Source organism: Vulpes vulpes, chromosome 14, assembly GCF_048418805.1.
Source record: "Vulpes vulpes isolate BD-2025 chromosome 14, VulVul3, whole genome shotgun sequence".
NCBI classification, from domain to species: domain Eukaryota; kingdom Metazoa; phylum Chordata; class Mammalia; order Carnivora; family Canidae; genus Vulpes; species Vulpes vulpes.
In genome coordinates this window covers 97,377,464-97,391,664 of record NC_132793.1, presented here as the reverse complement: position 1 = coordinate 97,391,664, position 14,201 = coordinate 97,377,464, and the positions used below count along the sequence as shown (strand labels likewise).

Sequence of the window (14,201 nt, the reverse complement as noted above, 5' to 3'; positions counted from 1 at the left end):
CAGGTCCCACTGGGAGCAGGGGAAGGGAGGACTTCAGGCTCTGCCTGCGGTCTGCGGCTCTTGGGCTCATTGCTTCCAGCCTGCCACAGAAAACCCTGAAAGAGTCCCATCTCCTTGGGCCCACAGAGAGTAGAGCTTGGGCTTGGAACTGGATAGCCCATGTGGGAGTCCCGGCTCTGGCACTTGGGACGGCCACTTGGCTTCTCTGAGCCTTGGCTTCCCCAGCTGGAGAATCAGGCCACGAGAGCCGTGTCCCCAGAGGACAGCCTGAGAGTGGGATGTGTCCCAGGGCACATGCTATTTAGCCCTGCTCTGACCTGACATCCACTTAATGGCCTGAGGCCACCATATACATCCTCCCTTGACCATGGGAGGCAACCGCAGCTCAAACTCACCCAGAGGTGGCTCATTTCCAGGCCACAGATGTTTGGTTCCAAAGCTGGTCCGAAATGAACAAAATCAGTTTCCGAAGGGCAGGGTAAAAGCCAGCCCCTCCCACCCGCACCGTCCCTGGCTGAGGGGAGCGGCAGAGCGGAGAGAGGAGGGGCTGGAGGGTGAGCTGCAGCGGGCCAGAGCCCAGCTGAACAGGGAGCCGGGGCCGGCCCCTCTCACCTGTGGCCTTGTCCCCTGGCAGGTCGGCTCAGCATGTCGGTCAGCGTCCACGAGACCCGGAAGTCGCGGAGCAGCACGGGGTCCATGAACATCACCCTCTTCCACAAAGCCTCCCACCCCGACTGCGTGCTGGCCCACCTGAACACGCTGCGCAAGCACCGCATGTTCACCGACGTCACGCTCTGGGCGGGGGACCGCGCCTTCCCCTGCCACCGCGCCGTGCTGGCCGCGTCCAGCCGCTACTTCGAGGCCATGTTCAGCCACGGGCTGCGGGAGAGCCGAGATGACACGGTCAACTTCCAGGACAACCTGCACCCCGAGGTGCTGGAGCTGCTGCTGGACTTCGCCTACTCATCCCGCATCGTCATCAACGAGGAGAACGCAGAGTCGCTCCTGGAGGCGGGCGACATGCTGCAGTTCCACGATGTGCGGGACGCCGCTGCCGAGTTCCTGGAGAAGAACCTCTTCCCCTCCAACTGCCTGGGCATGATGCTGCTGTCGGACGCGCACCAGTGCCGCCGGCTGTACGAGTTCTCCTGGCGCATGTGCCTGGTGCACTTCGAGACAGTGCGGCAGAGCGAGGACTTCAACAGCCTGTCCAAGGACACCCTGCTGGACCTCATCTCCAGTGACGAGCTGGAGACAGAGGACGAGCGCGTGGTCTTTGAGGCCATCCTGCAATGGGTGAAGCACGACCTAGAGCAGAGAAAGGCCCACCTGCCCGAGCTCCTCCGCAGCGTGCGGCTGGCCCTGCTGCCCTCTGACTGCCTGAAGGAGGCCGTCTCCGGCGAGGCCCTCCTCATGGCTGATGAGCGCACCAGGCTTATCATAGACGAGGCGCTCCGATGCAAGACCAAGATCCTGCAGAACGATGGGGTGGTCACCAGCCCCTGTGCCCGGCCACGCAAGGCAGGCCACACACTGCTGATCCTGGGGGGCCAGACCTTCATGTGCGACAAGATCTACCAGGTGGACCACAAGGCCAAGGAGATCATCCCAAAGGCGGACCTGCCCAGCCCCCGCAAGGAGTTTAGCGCCTCAGCGATCGGCTGCAAGGTCTATGTGACTGGGGGCCGGGGCTCTGAGAACGGAGTCTCTAAGGACGTGTGGGTATATGACACTGTCCACGAGGAGTGGTCCAAGGCGGCACCCATGCTGATCGCCCGCTTTGGTCACGGCTCGGCTGAGCTGGAGAACTGCCTCTACGTGGTCGGAGGACACACGTCCCTGGCAGGCGTCTTCCCGGCCTCCCCTTCGGTCTCCCTGAAGCAGGTGGAAAAGTACGACCCCGGGGCTAACAAGTGGACAATGGTGGCCCCATTGAGGGATGGCGTCAGCAATGCCGCAGTGGTGAGTGCCAAGCTGAAGCTCTTTGTTTTTGGAGGGACCAGCATCCACCGAGACATGGTGTCCAAAGTCCAGTGCTACGACCCCTCGGAGAACCGGTGGACCATCAAGGCCGAGTGCCCCCAGCCTTGGCGGTACACGGCAGCCGCCGTGCTGGGCAGCCAGATCTTCATCATGGGAGGGGACACGGAGTTCACAGCTGCCTCAGCCTACCGCTTTGACTGTGAGACCAACCAGTGGACGCGGATCGGGGACATGACCGCCAAACGCATGTCCTGCCACGCCCTGGCCTCGGGCAACAAGCTCTATGTGGTGGGGGGCTACTTTGGGACCCAGAGGTGTAAGACCCTGGACTGCTATGACCCCACTTCGGACACGTGGAACTGCATCACCACCGTGCCCTACTCGCTCATCCCCACTGCCTTTGTCAGCACCTGGAAGCACCTGCCCTCGTGAGGAGCACCTGCAGAGCCCAGCCAGGTGAGTCCCCAACACCCCGGGGCCTGCTCCCACCCTGGGTCAGGGTCGCCGTGTCCTCCAGGGAAGGCTGGTTGGGGCAGCAAGTGGCCAGGGGCTCTGGGAGCCTCTTCCAGGTCTGGAGCTAAAGTGTAGCTCTGCTCCTTCCTTGCAGTTAACCTTGAGCAAAGCATATAAGCCTTCTGCCAGATGGGGACCACCGCCTCAGGGCAGTGCAGTGCTTTCCAAGTGTGGCTGCACCTCACAATCACCAGGGATCTTTTGACAATTACTGCGTGGCATTTAGGCTAGTCGGCCGAGTCTAAGGGCCGTCTCTACACAAGAGCATCCTCACATCTGACAGCGGCAGCTTAGGGCTTCCCAAAATCACTCTCAGATTCGAGCATTCACTGGAAAGACTCAGAATACACTGCAGGCTGTTATGTTCACGGTCCTGGTCTGCTACAGGGACGGGATATAGGTTAAGATCAGCCACAGACAGGGATGAGTGGGGCAGAGGCCTCTCCGTGTGTTCAGGACAGCGTTACTGCACCTACCTCAGTGAGTGGCCGTACACACGGGATATTGCCCATCGGGGATGCTACACAAGCTCTGGTATCCACAGTTTTTACCGGAGCTTGATTGCCCATTGGGGTTACTCTTCAACTCTGGGTCCCCTGGTACCACATGACCCAAAGCCCCTACCCTAAGTCACATGGATGTGCCCACCCTCACCCCTGCCCTGAACAAGGACAGTCTATTGGGTACAACTGATAATGTCCCAAAGTCAAGAGCAAAGGCCAGATTTCTTTACAATACAAATGCTAAAGCACATGCCACACCCCAGACCAGGTGAGCCAGGGCTTCCACAGTTCCAGGTGAGTCCCAGTGTGCATCCAGCATGCAAGCAGCACCCCAGGGTCCCTGAGAAATAAGGATGATGGACGGGAGCACTTAAGGGGCAAGGGGCATGCTAGAGCTGTGGGGCTGGGCACCCCGTGGAGGAAATGGGGTGCTGCTTCTGTCCTGTATAGATGTTAGTGGGTCTCCCTTAGAGTGAGTGTCACAGTAGGGAACCCTGGCCAGGCAGGGCCTGCTGCAGAATACTGCCCAAGTTACTGCTCCTGCAGTTATGTGAGGTCCTTACCCAAAAGTGGATGACAGGGAGCTGAGGGACACAGTCAGGTGCTCTTTGGGGGTAATGGAGGGATGGGGAGACACAGAAGGGACTTGCCCAAGGCCTGAGGGCAGGTGCAGAGTCAGGTGAAGGGAAGGACCAGCTTACCTGGACAGGCCTCTTCTGAGGGGTGGGGTGGGGCCTCTCTTGCAGCCCTTCTGGGGCAGGACCAACTCCAGTACTGAGCCAGCCTGGCAGGGAGCTTAGGAGTAGGGGCTGGAAAGGGATGGTAGATTTGTAGGCACCAGGGAAGGGTTTGTGTTCTTGTGCCACCACACTGGGTCAGGCCCTAGGGAAGCCAGGATGTCCTAACCCTGAGCCCTTCTCCTGGGCCCCTCATACCTGGGGCAAAGGCAGCAGGTCCTCAGCCCTTAGGACTGAGTTCTGGGGACCCCAGGGTGAGTGGGAGGCAGGGAGACATAGGTCCCAGAGGCTCTGAGAAGCTGGGGCATGGGGTGACGGATCCCAGGCTCTGCCTCCAGCCCAAGAAGAGGCCATGCAGGATAGCCTTCCCACCCGGGAGGGCAGGTCAGCAGCCACAGCTCTGAGAAACTGGCCCTCAGGCCAGGCACAGAAACCCCCAGGCACCAGCCTGGACCAAATACCTGATTGCCTCCCTGCCGCGGTGGCTGCTGGTGCGCGTGCAGTAGGCTCTTCACAGCAGAGAGGTCAGACTGAGCTGGGACTGCCCCTCCACACAAAGCACCTGCTCTAGCCCGGAGATCCAGGTCGGCTGGGCCTTCGAGGTCCTGACTGGAACGTACCAGCCCACGAGGCTGGCCCAAGCCACATTCCCTCCTACATCTGGAGTGTTCGGGCTCCTGAAAGCCCATCTAGACAGGAGGGGGCTTTGTCCCCTTCTGAGGTTGCCTGTTTTGTTTTAATCTGCTCTCTCCTTTGGGAGAAAAATCTAAGTAGCCCAAGTGGTTGGTCCCCTGGGCTAGAAGCTATAAGAGGAGAATGGCACGTCCATGTGGCTTCCCTGTTCCCTCGCTCTGGGGTGGTCCTCTCTGGGGCCCGAGGGCTCCTCCTACTGGTGCTCACCCTTCCCCATGACCCTGGACAGTAGTTTGACCCCATGTGGGAGGGTGCGGGGGCAAGCCAGCAGGCCTTATAAGCCCTGTACCTTTCCAGGGATTTTCCCCATTCCAGGCACGGGGAGGAGTGGGGGGAGCGAAGCTCACATCTCTCCTTGGTTCTGGCTCTCACTGGCTGCTTGACCCTCATTATGTGGAACCGCATCACCTAAGCTGAGCCTTGCCATTTTGAATACAGAAGCAACAACTGTATTACTCCCAGTACTTATATAGGTCAGGGAGGGGTAGGTTCAGAGTTGGATTTTTTTTTTAAGATTTTATTTATGTATTTGAGAGAAAGAGAATGAGTGAGGTGGAGGGGCAGAGAGAGAGCGAGAAGCAGAAGCAGATACACTGCTGACCAAGGAGCCCAAAGCGGGGCTCGATCCCAGGACGCGGAGATTGTGACCTAAGCCGAAGGCAGACACCAGACCAACTGAGCCACCCAGGTGCCCCCGGAGTCGCTGCTATACCAGGTGGTGACGCCAAAGTATGGTGACTATGATGGCTTTGGATGCCTTAGGCGGTGGGAGCCTCTCCATGTCCCTGGGCCAGCTCCTCCTTCTCAAAGGGTCTATCGCCCATAGTCAGACATGACGTGTGCCCATCTGAGGACTGCCAAGGCCTTATCCCTTTAGCTTGGCCCAGTCCACCGTGGGGGTGATGTTGTCAGCCCCACTTCTGGGAGGAGGAAGCAGGTGCAAAGAGGCTAATTGCACATGACAGAGCCTGTCCTGCATCCCACTGGCAAGCATGCCTGGGCCCTGCCCTCCCAGAGCCAGGCCAGCACAGGAGTGTGTGAGCATCTCCCGGCCGCAGGTTTCCCAAGCTCTTCCGCCAGCACCATCTGCAACAGAGGCAGAGGGTCCTTCAGCTCTTGCCCTGCAACAGAGGCAGTGGGGGGTGCTGAGCCATTGCGCCTGAATGAGGTGCAGGAGGAGCCCAGGCCGAGTGCCCTCTGCAAGGAAAGGTCAGGAAGAGCAGAGGCATAGCGTGCCTGGTGCCTCCCCTTCCACCTGCCATGGGCACCCCAGTTGACCATGACACTTCCCACTGAGGCTGGCTACCAGCCGGGAGTCCCCGGGCCCAGTGCCGGGGCCGGAGGACAGGCCCTGTATCCCCAGATTCACTTCCCTGTGCCTGTCGTCCCAGACCCTCCTGCAGGGAGCAGGGTAAGACCCAGTTTGGGGGCCTTCCTCCTCTGTGCCTGGAGGGTCCTGCTGTCCCCTGACCCCTTGTCCATCCTGTGAGACTCTGACTTACAGAGCCACCAACCAGAGGTTGCCTGCACTCTGCAGCCCCTCAGGATCACCCCAGACGATGTCCCCTTGGTCTCCCCCAGGACTTCATTGCCCTGTTTGGGCTACCGGCCTTGAGTTCTGGTGGGTGCCTGCGTCTACAGTGAGCGCTCTAGTCATGATTTCCTTTGCTTTTCAGAACACATTGTCATAGATGTCATAGCTGCAAAGGTGGCAGTTAAGACAGAGGATAGGTTGTTGGCATCAGGTGAATAGCTAGTAAGGGTTGCAGTGGGATTTGAGCCCCAGAAATGCCCCAGGCTTGCGGGCGTCTGGAGAGCCAGGGGATCCTCACGTCTGCACCCCGGCATCAAGCATGGGACCAGCACCGGTGGCCACCCAGCTGTGTAGGGATGAATTGCTGTGTGGGAAGCTTAATGCCAGCCGGAGCTCCAGGACCAGCCTCTGAGCCCCAGTGTCACCGCCAGAACCACGTATCTGGGCGACAGCAGCCAGTGGCAGCTGGGAGGCCCCTGGAGCAGGGTCTGGGTTACCCTGGGTTACCCGCCAAGTATAGACTAGCCATGAATGTTCTTTTCTCTTTTTCTCTCCCACTGGGTCTCCCTGCCCCCACTAAACCCTTTAAAGACATAGTGCCCTCATCTCTCTTCCCCTGACCCCCACCAGCGTGCCGGGCAAGTGTCCAGGCCACCAGGAGCTCATCTCCCCACAGTCATTGTTGGGACCTAGCCACTTGGGGTGTGGGGGTGGAGGGGCCTCCAATCCCAGCTCTGGGAAAGACTGAGCCCATTATTCCCCGATGGGGCCCTGCAAGGGGCTCGGTCACTGCCACAGGAGGGGCGACTCAGCACATTCTATCCTGCCTTAAAAGAAATTGCCACTGAGAGGAAATACCAGAGCACAGATCCACTCGGATGGGCCTGGTGTCATGAGAAAGGTGCCCGGGCAGGAGTTCGGGCCTTCTGAAACACCCCAGGTCCATCCGTCTGTCCCTGCACCCACAGTCTTGCACTCAGCAGGTTTCCCCGGGGTTGGCCCCATGCCAGGCCTGGGATCAGGATGCTAGCCACCCTCCGTTGCTGCAGTCCAGCGGAGCAGACACCTCACCAACAACTCCCAGGATTGTCAGAGCAGTAGGAGGGGTTGCCAGGCCAGCTGCATGGGCAGTGCGGGGTGACCACTGACCCCACACCTGCAAGGTGGAGTGTCTCATCTCACAGACAAGGAGACCAGGCCTCAGAGAAGCACCTGCCCAAAATTGGGATGGCCCAGATTGGGACAGCTGTGGGCTGAGCCAGAGGGAGTTCAGGAGCTGGGCAGTGTGTTCCCCAATTCCTCTACCGTAGGCGTGCCTTTAGGTGCTGTCTCCTCTTTAACAACTCGAGATGGCCCAAGGGGACCACTCCCTGGGTCAGGGTCCCACAGCCCCTCACCCCTGGCATGGGTGGCCTTGAAGTTTGGTTGGGGGGCAGCAGTGGGCCTTGCCTCAGGGGGAGCCCCTCATCTGCCGAAGGTATGGAGCAGGGACAGGCCCCAGAGGTTTGGATTTGCCACTCTAGAGCATCTTGGGATGTTAGGGGCTTCATGACCCAGGTTCTCACTTGGGAGGGGCCTTCACCCACCCCAGTATCAGAGGGTTGCTGACCCCCTGGGCACTTCCTGCAGTGTTCAGGCCAATCTTCCAGAAGCCTTGGCAGTGAGGGAGCCAGGGCCATGCCCTACTCAGAAGGAAAAAAGTCCTACAGATTCCATTGCTGGCTTGAATTTTTAAATGTTACTTAAATGCATGCAGACTTACAAGTAGCTCTAAACGTAGAGCTATGTGTGTAGGTGTCGTATAGCAGACACAAGTGTGCAGGGTAAATCTGACCAAAGCTGTAAAACCAAAAATGGTGTCATCATTCATTGATGTCCTGCAGAGATGGCCTTGCCTCTTTGCCTCTTGGCCGGTGTGCAGGTTTCCTGGAGAGCTCCATCTGCCCGTGCCAAGGCTGGCTTCTCTGCCTTTCCAGAGCTCCCGTGAGACTCCTTCGGGCAGCTCAGCATGCTGGAGGGACATTGTCCATGTCCCCTGGCACAAATGTGCCTCCTCAGTCAGGGCCACCTCTGAGCCCTGGCCTGATAAGTGTGCCTTCTGGCCTGAACTGGTGCGCGGATCAGCAGGTGCCTGGAAATCTAGGTGAGCTCCCGGCGCCCTTCCCATGGGACTCCAGAGAACCTCTTAAAATGCTGCCCCACTGGGGTTCAGCTGCCTGCGGAGCCTGAGAGGACAGCCCCTGCCGCACTGTGCTGAACGCTTCCTCTTCCCTGCCCAGCTAAGCCCTTCCGGTGCCCCTTCCTTTGTCCCCGGGGCTCTAGCCGAGAGTGTCACACCCTGACACACACGCACAGCCTCATCTCCACGTGGAGTCAGGCAGGGCTGTGCTGAGCTGTGCAGTGGGTCGGCCTTTCACATTGACCACACTGGCCCAGTTGGGTTACCTCAATTGCTCCAAGGACATTCTATGCAAAACCTCTCCTGAGCATCAAACCACCCGGTTCTCTCCTCTCTGGGAGGCAGAGATCCATCGCCTCCTCTTCGGAAAACATGAGGCTCAGAGAGGGCAGATGCTGTGTTGAACGAGAAGCCCGGCTGCAGTGTGAGTTTGGTGACCCTGGGGGCCTGTGCTCCCTTGTGCACCACCGTCGGCCCCCATCGCCTGGGTCAGGGCCCATAAATACCGATGGAGGACACAGACGAGCAGTCTTCTGACCGCCTGGCTGATGCGCCCCTGCCTGTGTCCCTGCTCTCTGCCCAGGCCCCCCCCCCCCCCCCCCCCCCCCCCCCCCCGCTTCGACCTTACTGGCCTCAGCTTACATTTTTAGACGTGCTCACATCCCACCTCTGGGCCTCTGCCCGTGCCCTTCCTCTTGCCTGGGCTGCTGTTGCCTCCTCTGGCAAACTCCTGTGCCCCCTTCAGGCCTCAGGTTAAATACTACCACCTTCCCATAGCCTCCACCAAAATAAAAGCCTGGTCTCTCTCTCCTTTTTTTTGTTTTTCCCATCCAGCCCTTCTGTCACTGTGTGAGTACTGTATGCATTTATTGGTACATTATTGGTACATGTCTCCCCCTGGGGGCTGGTCCCGGGGACCGTAGCGGTGTCTGCCCGCCCTCCTGTCTTCCTAGAGCCAGGCATGGTGCCTGCTGGGTTGCAGGTGCTCAGGGTGCGGAGCCAGAGTAGCCAGATGGACAGGTGGCCATTGCCCCGTTCTAGGTGAGGCGACCAGGGCCCAGGGAAATGGCTGAACTGTCCCGGCTGCAGTGCTGGTCATGACAGAGCTGCATCCTCCTGCCCAGGCCTTCTGCTCTCGGGGCCTGAGTTCCAGCCCCTTACATGTGGCCCCTTGGTTATCACTTTGTTCCAGGTTAGGACAGAGCCGTGTGGACGTGACTCATGCTCTCCCTCCCTCTCCTCTGCAGACTCTGCGTGTCTCTCCCCACCCGCGGCTGCAGCCCTACTGTCCCAGAGTGGCCCTGACCCTGTCTGCCGCCGCAGGAAGCTCAGCCTTGCCCCGGAGCTGCACCCTCCCACCCCCAGCTCTGGGAGCAGCAGTCTCGGGGGGACTGTTCTGAGCTTCAGACAAGAGAGGAAAAGCTGTCTCGAGTGCCCTGTGTGCCTGCTTTGCAGTGGCTTGGAGGGGAGAGGACCTTCCAGAGGGGCGCGGATGACACAGGACTCGCTTGGCCGGGGAGAAGACACAGCTGCAGAGTGTTGAGGTGGCCTGATCAAGCAAGTCCTGTTCAGGGGCTGGGAGGCCGGGCAGGGAGGAGCCCTGGGCAGGTTAGGGTGGCGGTCCTGGGCTGCCTTGGGGTCTTGTGGCACCAACAGCACAGCCTTGGCCTCACTGCCTCCCCCTGGTGATCATAATGTCACCCAACAGAGGGTGTCTCGGGCCTCGGGGAAACGGGGTCCACCAGGACAGCACACGAGTTGCCCAGGAGAAAATCGAGGACACTTGTATCAGGGGTGGAAACCCGTCAGGTGACCTCAGTGGCACCCACAAGACTTCATTAGCAAACGACACCAAGAGCCTCAGCGTGAAAGAGGAAACATGTGGGCCTCTCCCCAGAGTCGGGCCTTGCTCTCACCACCTCTCCATCAGACCAGCTGTGCCCAGGGGCAGATGGACACTCGTGCCCTGTCTCAGCAGGACTCAGGACCCCCCATGTCCTCAGAGCCCACCTCTCCTCAGCCCACCCCAAGACGTGGCAATGACCCCATCTCCTGACAGGGCCATACTACCCTCAGGATATGGCCTTGCTCCCCAAGACTAGGAGCAGAGATGAGCCGGCGACCTCAGGGTTGGGTTACACCAGGGCATCCCCTCTGGATCCTACCAAGACCAGCCGCCTGGGCGTAGAGAACAGCAGCCAGGCCCGTGACCGGGCTCCCAACCAGCACCAGCTGTCCTCTGAGTCTGGGCCTTCCAGCTGGCCTGTGTTTGCTCACTGAGCTCCAAAAATAAGAATGGTCCCCAGGAGAACTGCCAATTCTTGGCTCATTTCTCCACCTCCCGAGTCATTGGGTCCCTCCTCCGTCTGTCCTCCTCCTATCTGCGGTTCTGGACGGGTCATCTCACACCTAGTATTAGGGTTTGCAGCCCAGCCCTTGCCACCCCTGGGTGCCACTGGAAGGGGAAAGGGCCTGGGCCAAGCCTGTGGCTTCTCTGGCCACCTACCAGCTGCCTGCCATTTGCTCGGTGCTGCTTGGCTGGTTCAGGACTGGGCACCAGAGCGGGCTGCACTGTCGATGGGGCTGCATCACAAACGAGTTGCTGCCCATAATTTCACCCTGCCCCCTCACAGGACCTTCCTGCTGCCACTGGTCCTGTGGGCAACTCTTGGGGAGGGCCCTTGGTGCTGGGCTCCCCTTCCATGAGCGCCAGCCCCAGGGCATTGGCTGCCACTTGGGAAAAATCTGGAAGCAGATTGTGCATTTCCAGGTCCCTTGGAGGCCGCAGAACCCTCCGTAACAGAGGCTGGCCTCCTGGGCTCTGAGAGCACAGTCTTAGCCCCCCAACCCCTGGGGCTCTGGTCTGGGAGATGGTGAGGCCAGGGTGGCTGGGGCTGTGGGCGGTGAAGGAAGCTGCTCGCCTGGAGGCCCCAGGGCTTCTGGATGGCCGAGGTGAGTTAAGCACACTTGTCACATAGCACAACAGGCCTTGCAGTGGTGCTTCCCCCAAGTTGTGTTCTTCCCTCCTGTTTCTAATTTAATAAAAGAGCTGAGAAAGATACTGCTTCCCTTGGGTGCTGAGACCGGTCTTGGGACATACGGCACGGGCCGACTTGGATTTCGCCCCACCAGCCAGGGCCCGAAGCCTGCCCCCTGGCATCCGCCCCTCTTGTGAGTTGGTGGGGAAGGGAGAGGCCTCCTCCCCACAGACCCCCGGCACCCAAATGAGATGACTTCCTTTCCTCAGACTCCAGGGGTGAAACCTTAAATTGACCCTCCTGTAGAATTCAGGTTGCTTTCCTGGACAGCCCCTTCCAGGGGAGCTCTTGAATGGGCCCATCTGTAGGGGAGCCCCGGCTGAGGCTCATCTGCATGAACGGAGCTCCCCCCAGGGGCCAGCATTAGCACTCTGCGGCCTCTCAACGATCCTGTCCCCTACTGTCACCTCACGCCCCTCCCTTCACAGCTAACATGAACTTGCAGGAATGTGGGCTCGGGGCAGCGTCCTGGGGTCTGACCTCAGGGCGTGACTCCTGGCGCCCGTGTGCCCTGAACCTCTGCGGTGTGCAGGCCCTCAGAGCCCAGACCGGCCTGGGATAGAGTGAAGAAGAGATTCAGGTGCTGAGGTAGGGGAAGATCCTTTGTCATCACGTCAAACGAGCATCATCGGAGTGAGTTGCTCTTGAAAGTGTGATGCACTCGGAACCTCCAAGCTGAGACGCCCTCCCAGGTCCCTCCACAAGCCCCAGGCCCAGCCCCTAGGGTCCCCACTCCTCCCCTGGTGGTGGGAATGGCAGGCAGGCAACAGCGCCTCGCAGGCCTGAGAACTGGGCAGTGGCCATCAGACGTGGGGCGGGCTCCTGTGAGGCCGCAGTAAAGCGGCGCAGACGGCAGGTAGACCTGGGCTTCCTGTGCGCAGCTTCAGTGTGAGCGTAGCGAGCCAAGGCCCCAGGAGCTCCGCACGCTTGGCCCCAGCCCCGTGTCTTGTTGCTCTGGCAGCTTCCGTGCAGGGCCTCCAGCGCCCGGCCCAGCGTGGCCACCCGGCTCCTGCCGTCCTGGCTGCATTCCAGCCGTTGGGGAGGACAGGGGGCGGGGGCAGCAAGCCTGTCTACGGCCCACCCCAGCCCTGCACGGAGCACTCGTGCACAGCACTCCCACGGAGGCTGGACAGGCCAGCTTCACCTCCAGCTGACCTCTACAGGGCGGTGGGTGAAGGACGGAGCAGCCTCCCCACCTGCCCCCTGACCTGGACTTCAGAGGAGCCGCACCGGCCTGCTTCCCGCCCTGGGGCTGGCCCAGTGGCACATGCAGTCCCCGGCGCTGTGTGCGGACCAGCCTCTGGGAGGCCGCCGGCCGGCGCTTCGCGAGACCCCCCAGGAATCTGCACGGTGACCCAGGAGGTGGGCACTCTTGTCCCTCCTGCTGGTGAGGAAACAGGCTCCAGCCCCAGGGGCTCCCCTGGTAGCAGGAGGGCAGAGGCCACAGGCCAGAACGTGCTGGGCGCAGGTGTGCGCGCTCCTGCGTGTGCGTCTGGCTCAGTGGCAGCAGGGTTCACCAGGAGATGACGTCAGGTTCCGGGGAGCACTAAACGCCCTGCGGGGCACCCGGAGAGCCTTGCCGTGGTGGGAATGGCTGCTATCATTGCAGTGGAGGAGGTGGGGTGTGCACCCAGTCACTGGCCAGCACGCCCCGTTCTGCGTTCCTTGGACCACGCCCCCAGGACCCAGGCCGCGTCTGGGAGGGGGCTTTGGGCGGCGAGCCTCAGCAGTGGTGGGGTAAGAAACCCCTGGGGACCTTGTCCCAAGGGGGCCTGCAGAGTCCTCGTGGGTTATAGCCCCTGAGGCTAATGGTCAGGCCACTTGGAGCTTCAGCACCCTGTGAGCCCTCCTGGGAGCCAGCATCTCTCAAGGTCAGGAAGGGGCCCCGAGGGTCCCCCCTCACGGCTGAGCGTCTGCCTGCGTCCAAAGGCCCTTCCGCCGTGGGGGAGCCGCTGAGGGGCCCGCCCAGGCCATCCACCCAAGGCCTGTGCCCACCAGCCCTGCCCGTCCCTCAAGGCTGTAAGTCCTGGTGGGTGGAGAAGCAGCCGCATAAGCAGCAATTATTTGTCTTTAATGAGGAGGCTCAGAAAGAGCCTCTGGTTCTCCTGGGTCATCAGCAGGTGGCTGTTTTGTGCAGCAAGAAAGGAACTGCATCGGCGCAGCCCCAGTGGCTCCGCCCACCTCTCCCCTGCAGGAGGGGGAACCTCCTTTTGCAACACCCAGGTGGTCTTGGGGGTCTTGGGGGTGGCCAGGCCCTGCATCCGCCCGCTTCCCTGCCCCTCCAGCAGCGGGGCCAGAACACCTGCCAGCGTTGGGTCCTGTCCCCGAGGCAGGTGTGGTTGGGGTCAGTTTCCAGCAGGGACACACGGCTGCCCTGGATTCTCAACTGCTGTGTTGCCACCTTGGGCTTTGGGCTTGGGCAGGGATTCAGGGTCGAACTCGGGTCTGTGCCCGTGAGTGGGAAAGAACAACTTTATTTTCAAGAACCTCTGACATTTTATTCAACTGGTGCCCCCCTGGTATCATCAGCCTCCATGACTTTGTCGCTGGATGTTTTCATGACATTACAGTCAATATCTTGAAATATCACAAACTCCTTACTGTGTCCAAATTACAGTAATCCTTGGACTGGCCACCAGATCACATTACAGATGTGTTACTACAGAAGCATGGATGTTATCATACATCCTATAAATGTGCTTTCTGAAATATTGACGGGTGATACGGGCTGAACTGTGTCCCCAGCTCCTCTGTTGAAGTCCTGACCAACCCCCAGGGCCTCAGAATGTGTGTGGCCCTTTGTTGGAAATTGGCCCTTTGCAGATGTAATTAGGTAAGATGAGTCATAGCAGGGTACGGTGGGCCCCTAACCCCACCTGAGGGGTTAGTGTCCTTAGAGGGGAAACGTGGACACACACACACACACACACACACACACACACACAACACGGGAACGCAGGTGAAGAGTGGAGCCTTGCTGCTCAGGCCAAGGCACTTGAAGGAGTCAGGAGACGGGCCCAG

The 14,201-nt window shown here is 60.1% G+C and overlaps 1 protein-coding gene across 1 annotated transcript in view; it reads left to right on the top strand.

The window, feature by feature from the left end:
• Window positions 1-11,201, top strand: part of KLHL25 (kelch like family member 25) — a 35,671-nt gene extending 24,470 nt beyond the window's left edge. The window contains exons 2-3 of the mRNA XM_072737247.1: window positions 635-2,439; window positions 9,390-11,201. Of these exons, the coding sequence (XP_072593348.1) occupies window positions 646-2,415 (1,770 nt within the window). The 5' untranslated portion in view covers window positions 635-645 and the 3' untranslated portion in view covers window positions 2,416-2,439; window positions 9,390-11,201. The remainder of the gene's footprint in view (window positions 1-634; window positions 2,440-9,389) is intronic.
• Window positions 11,202-14,201: the final 3,000 nt, after the last annotated feature.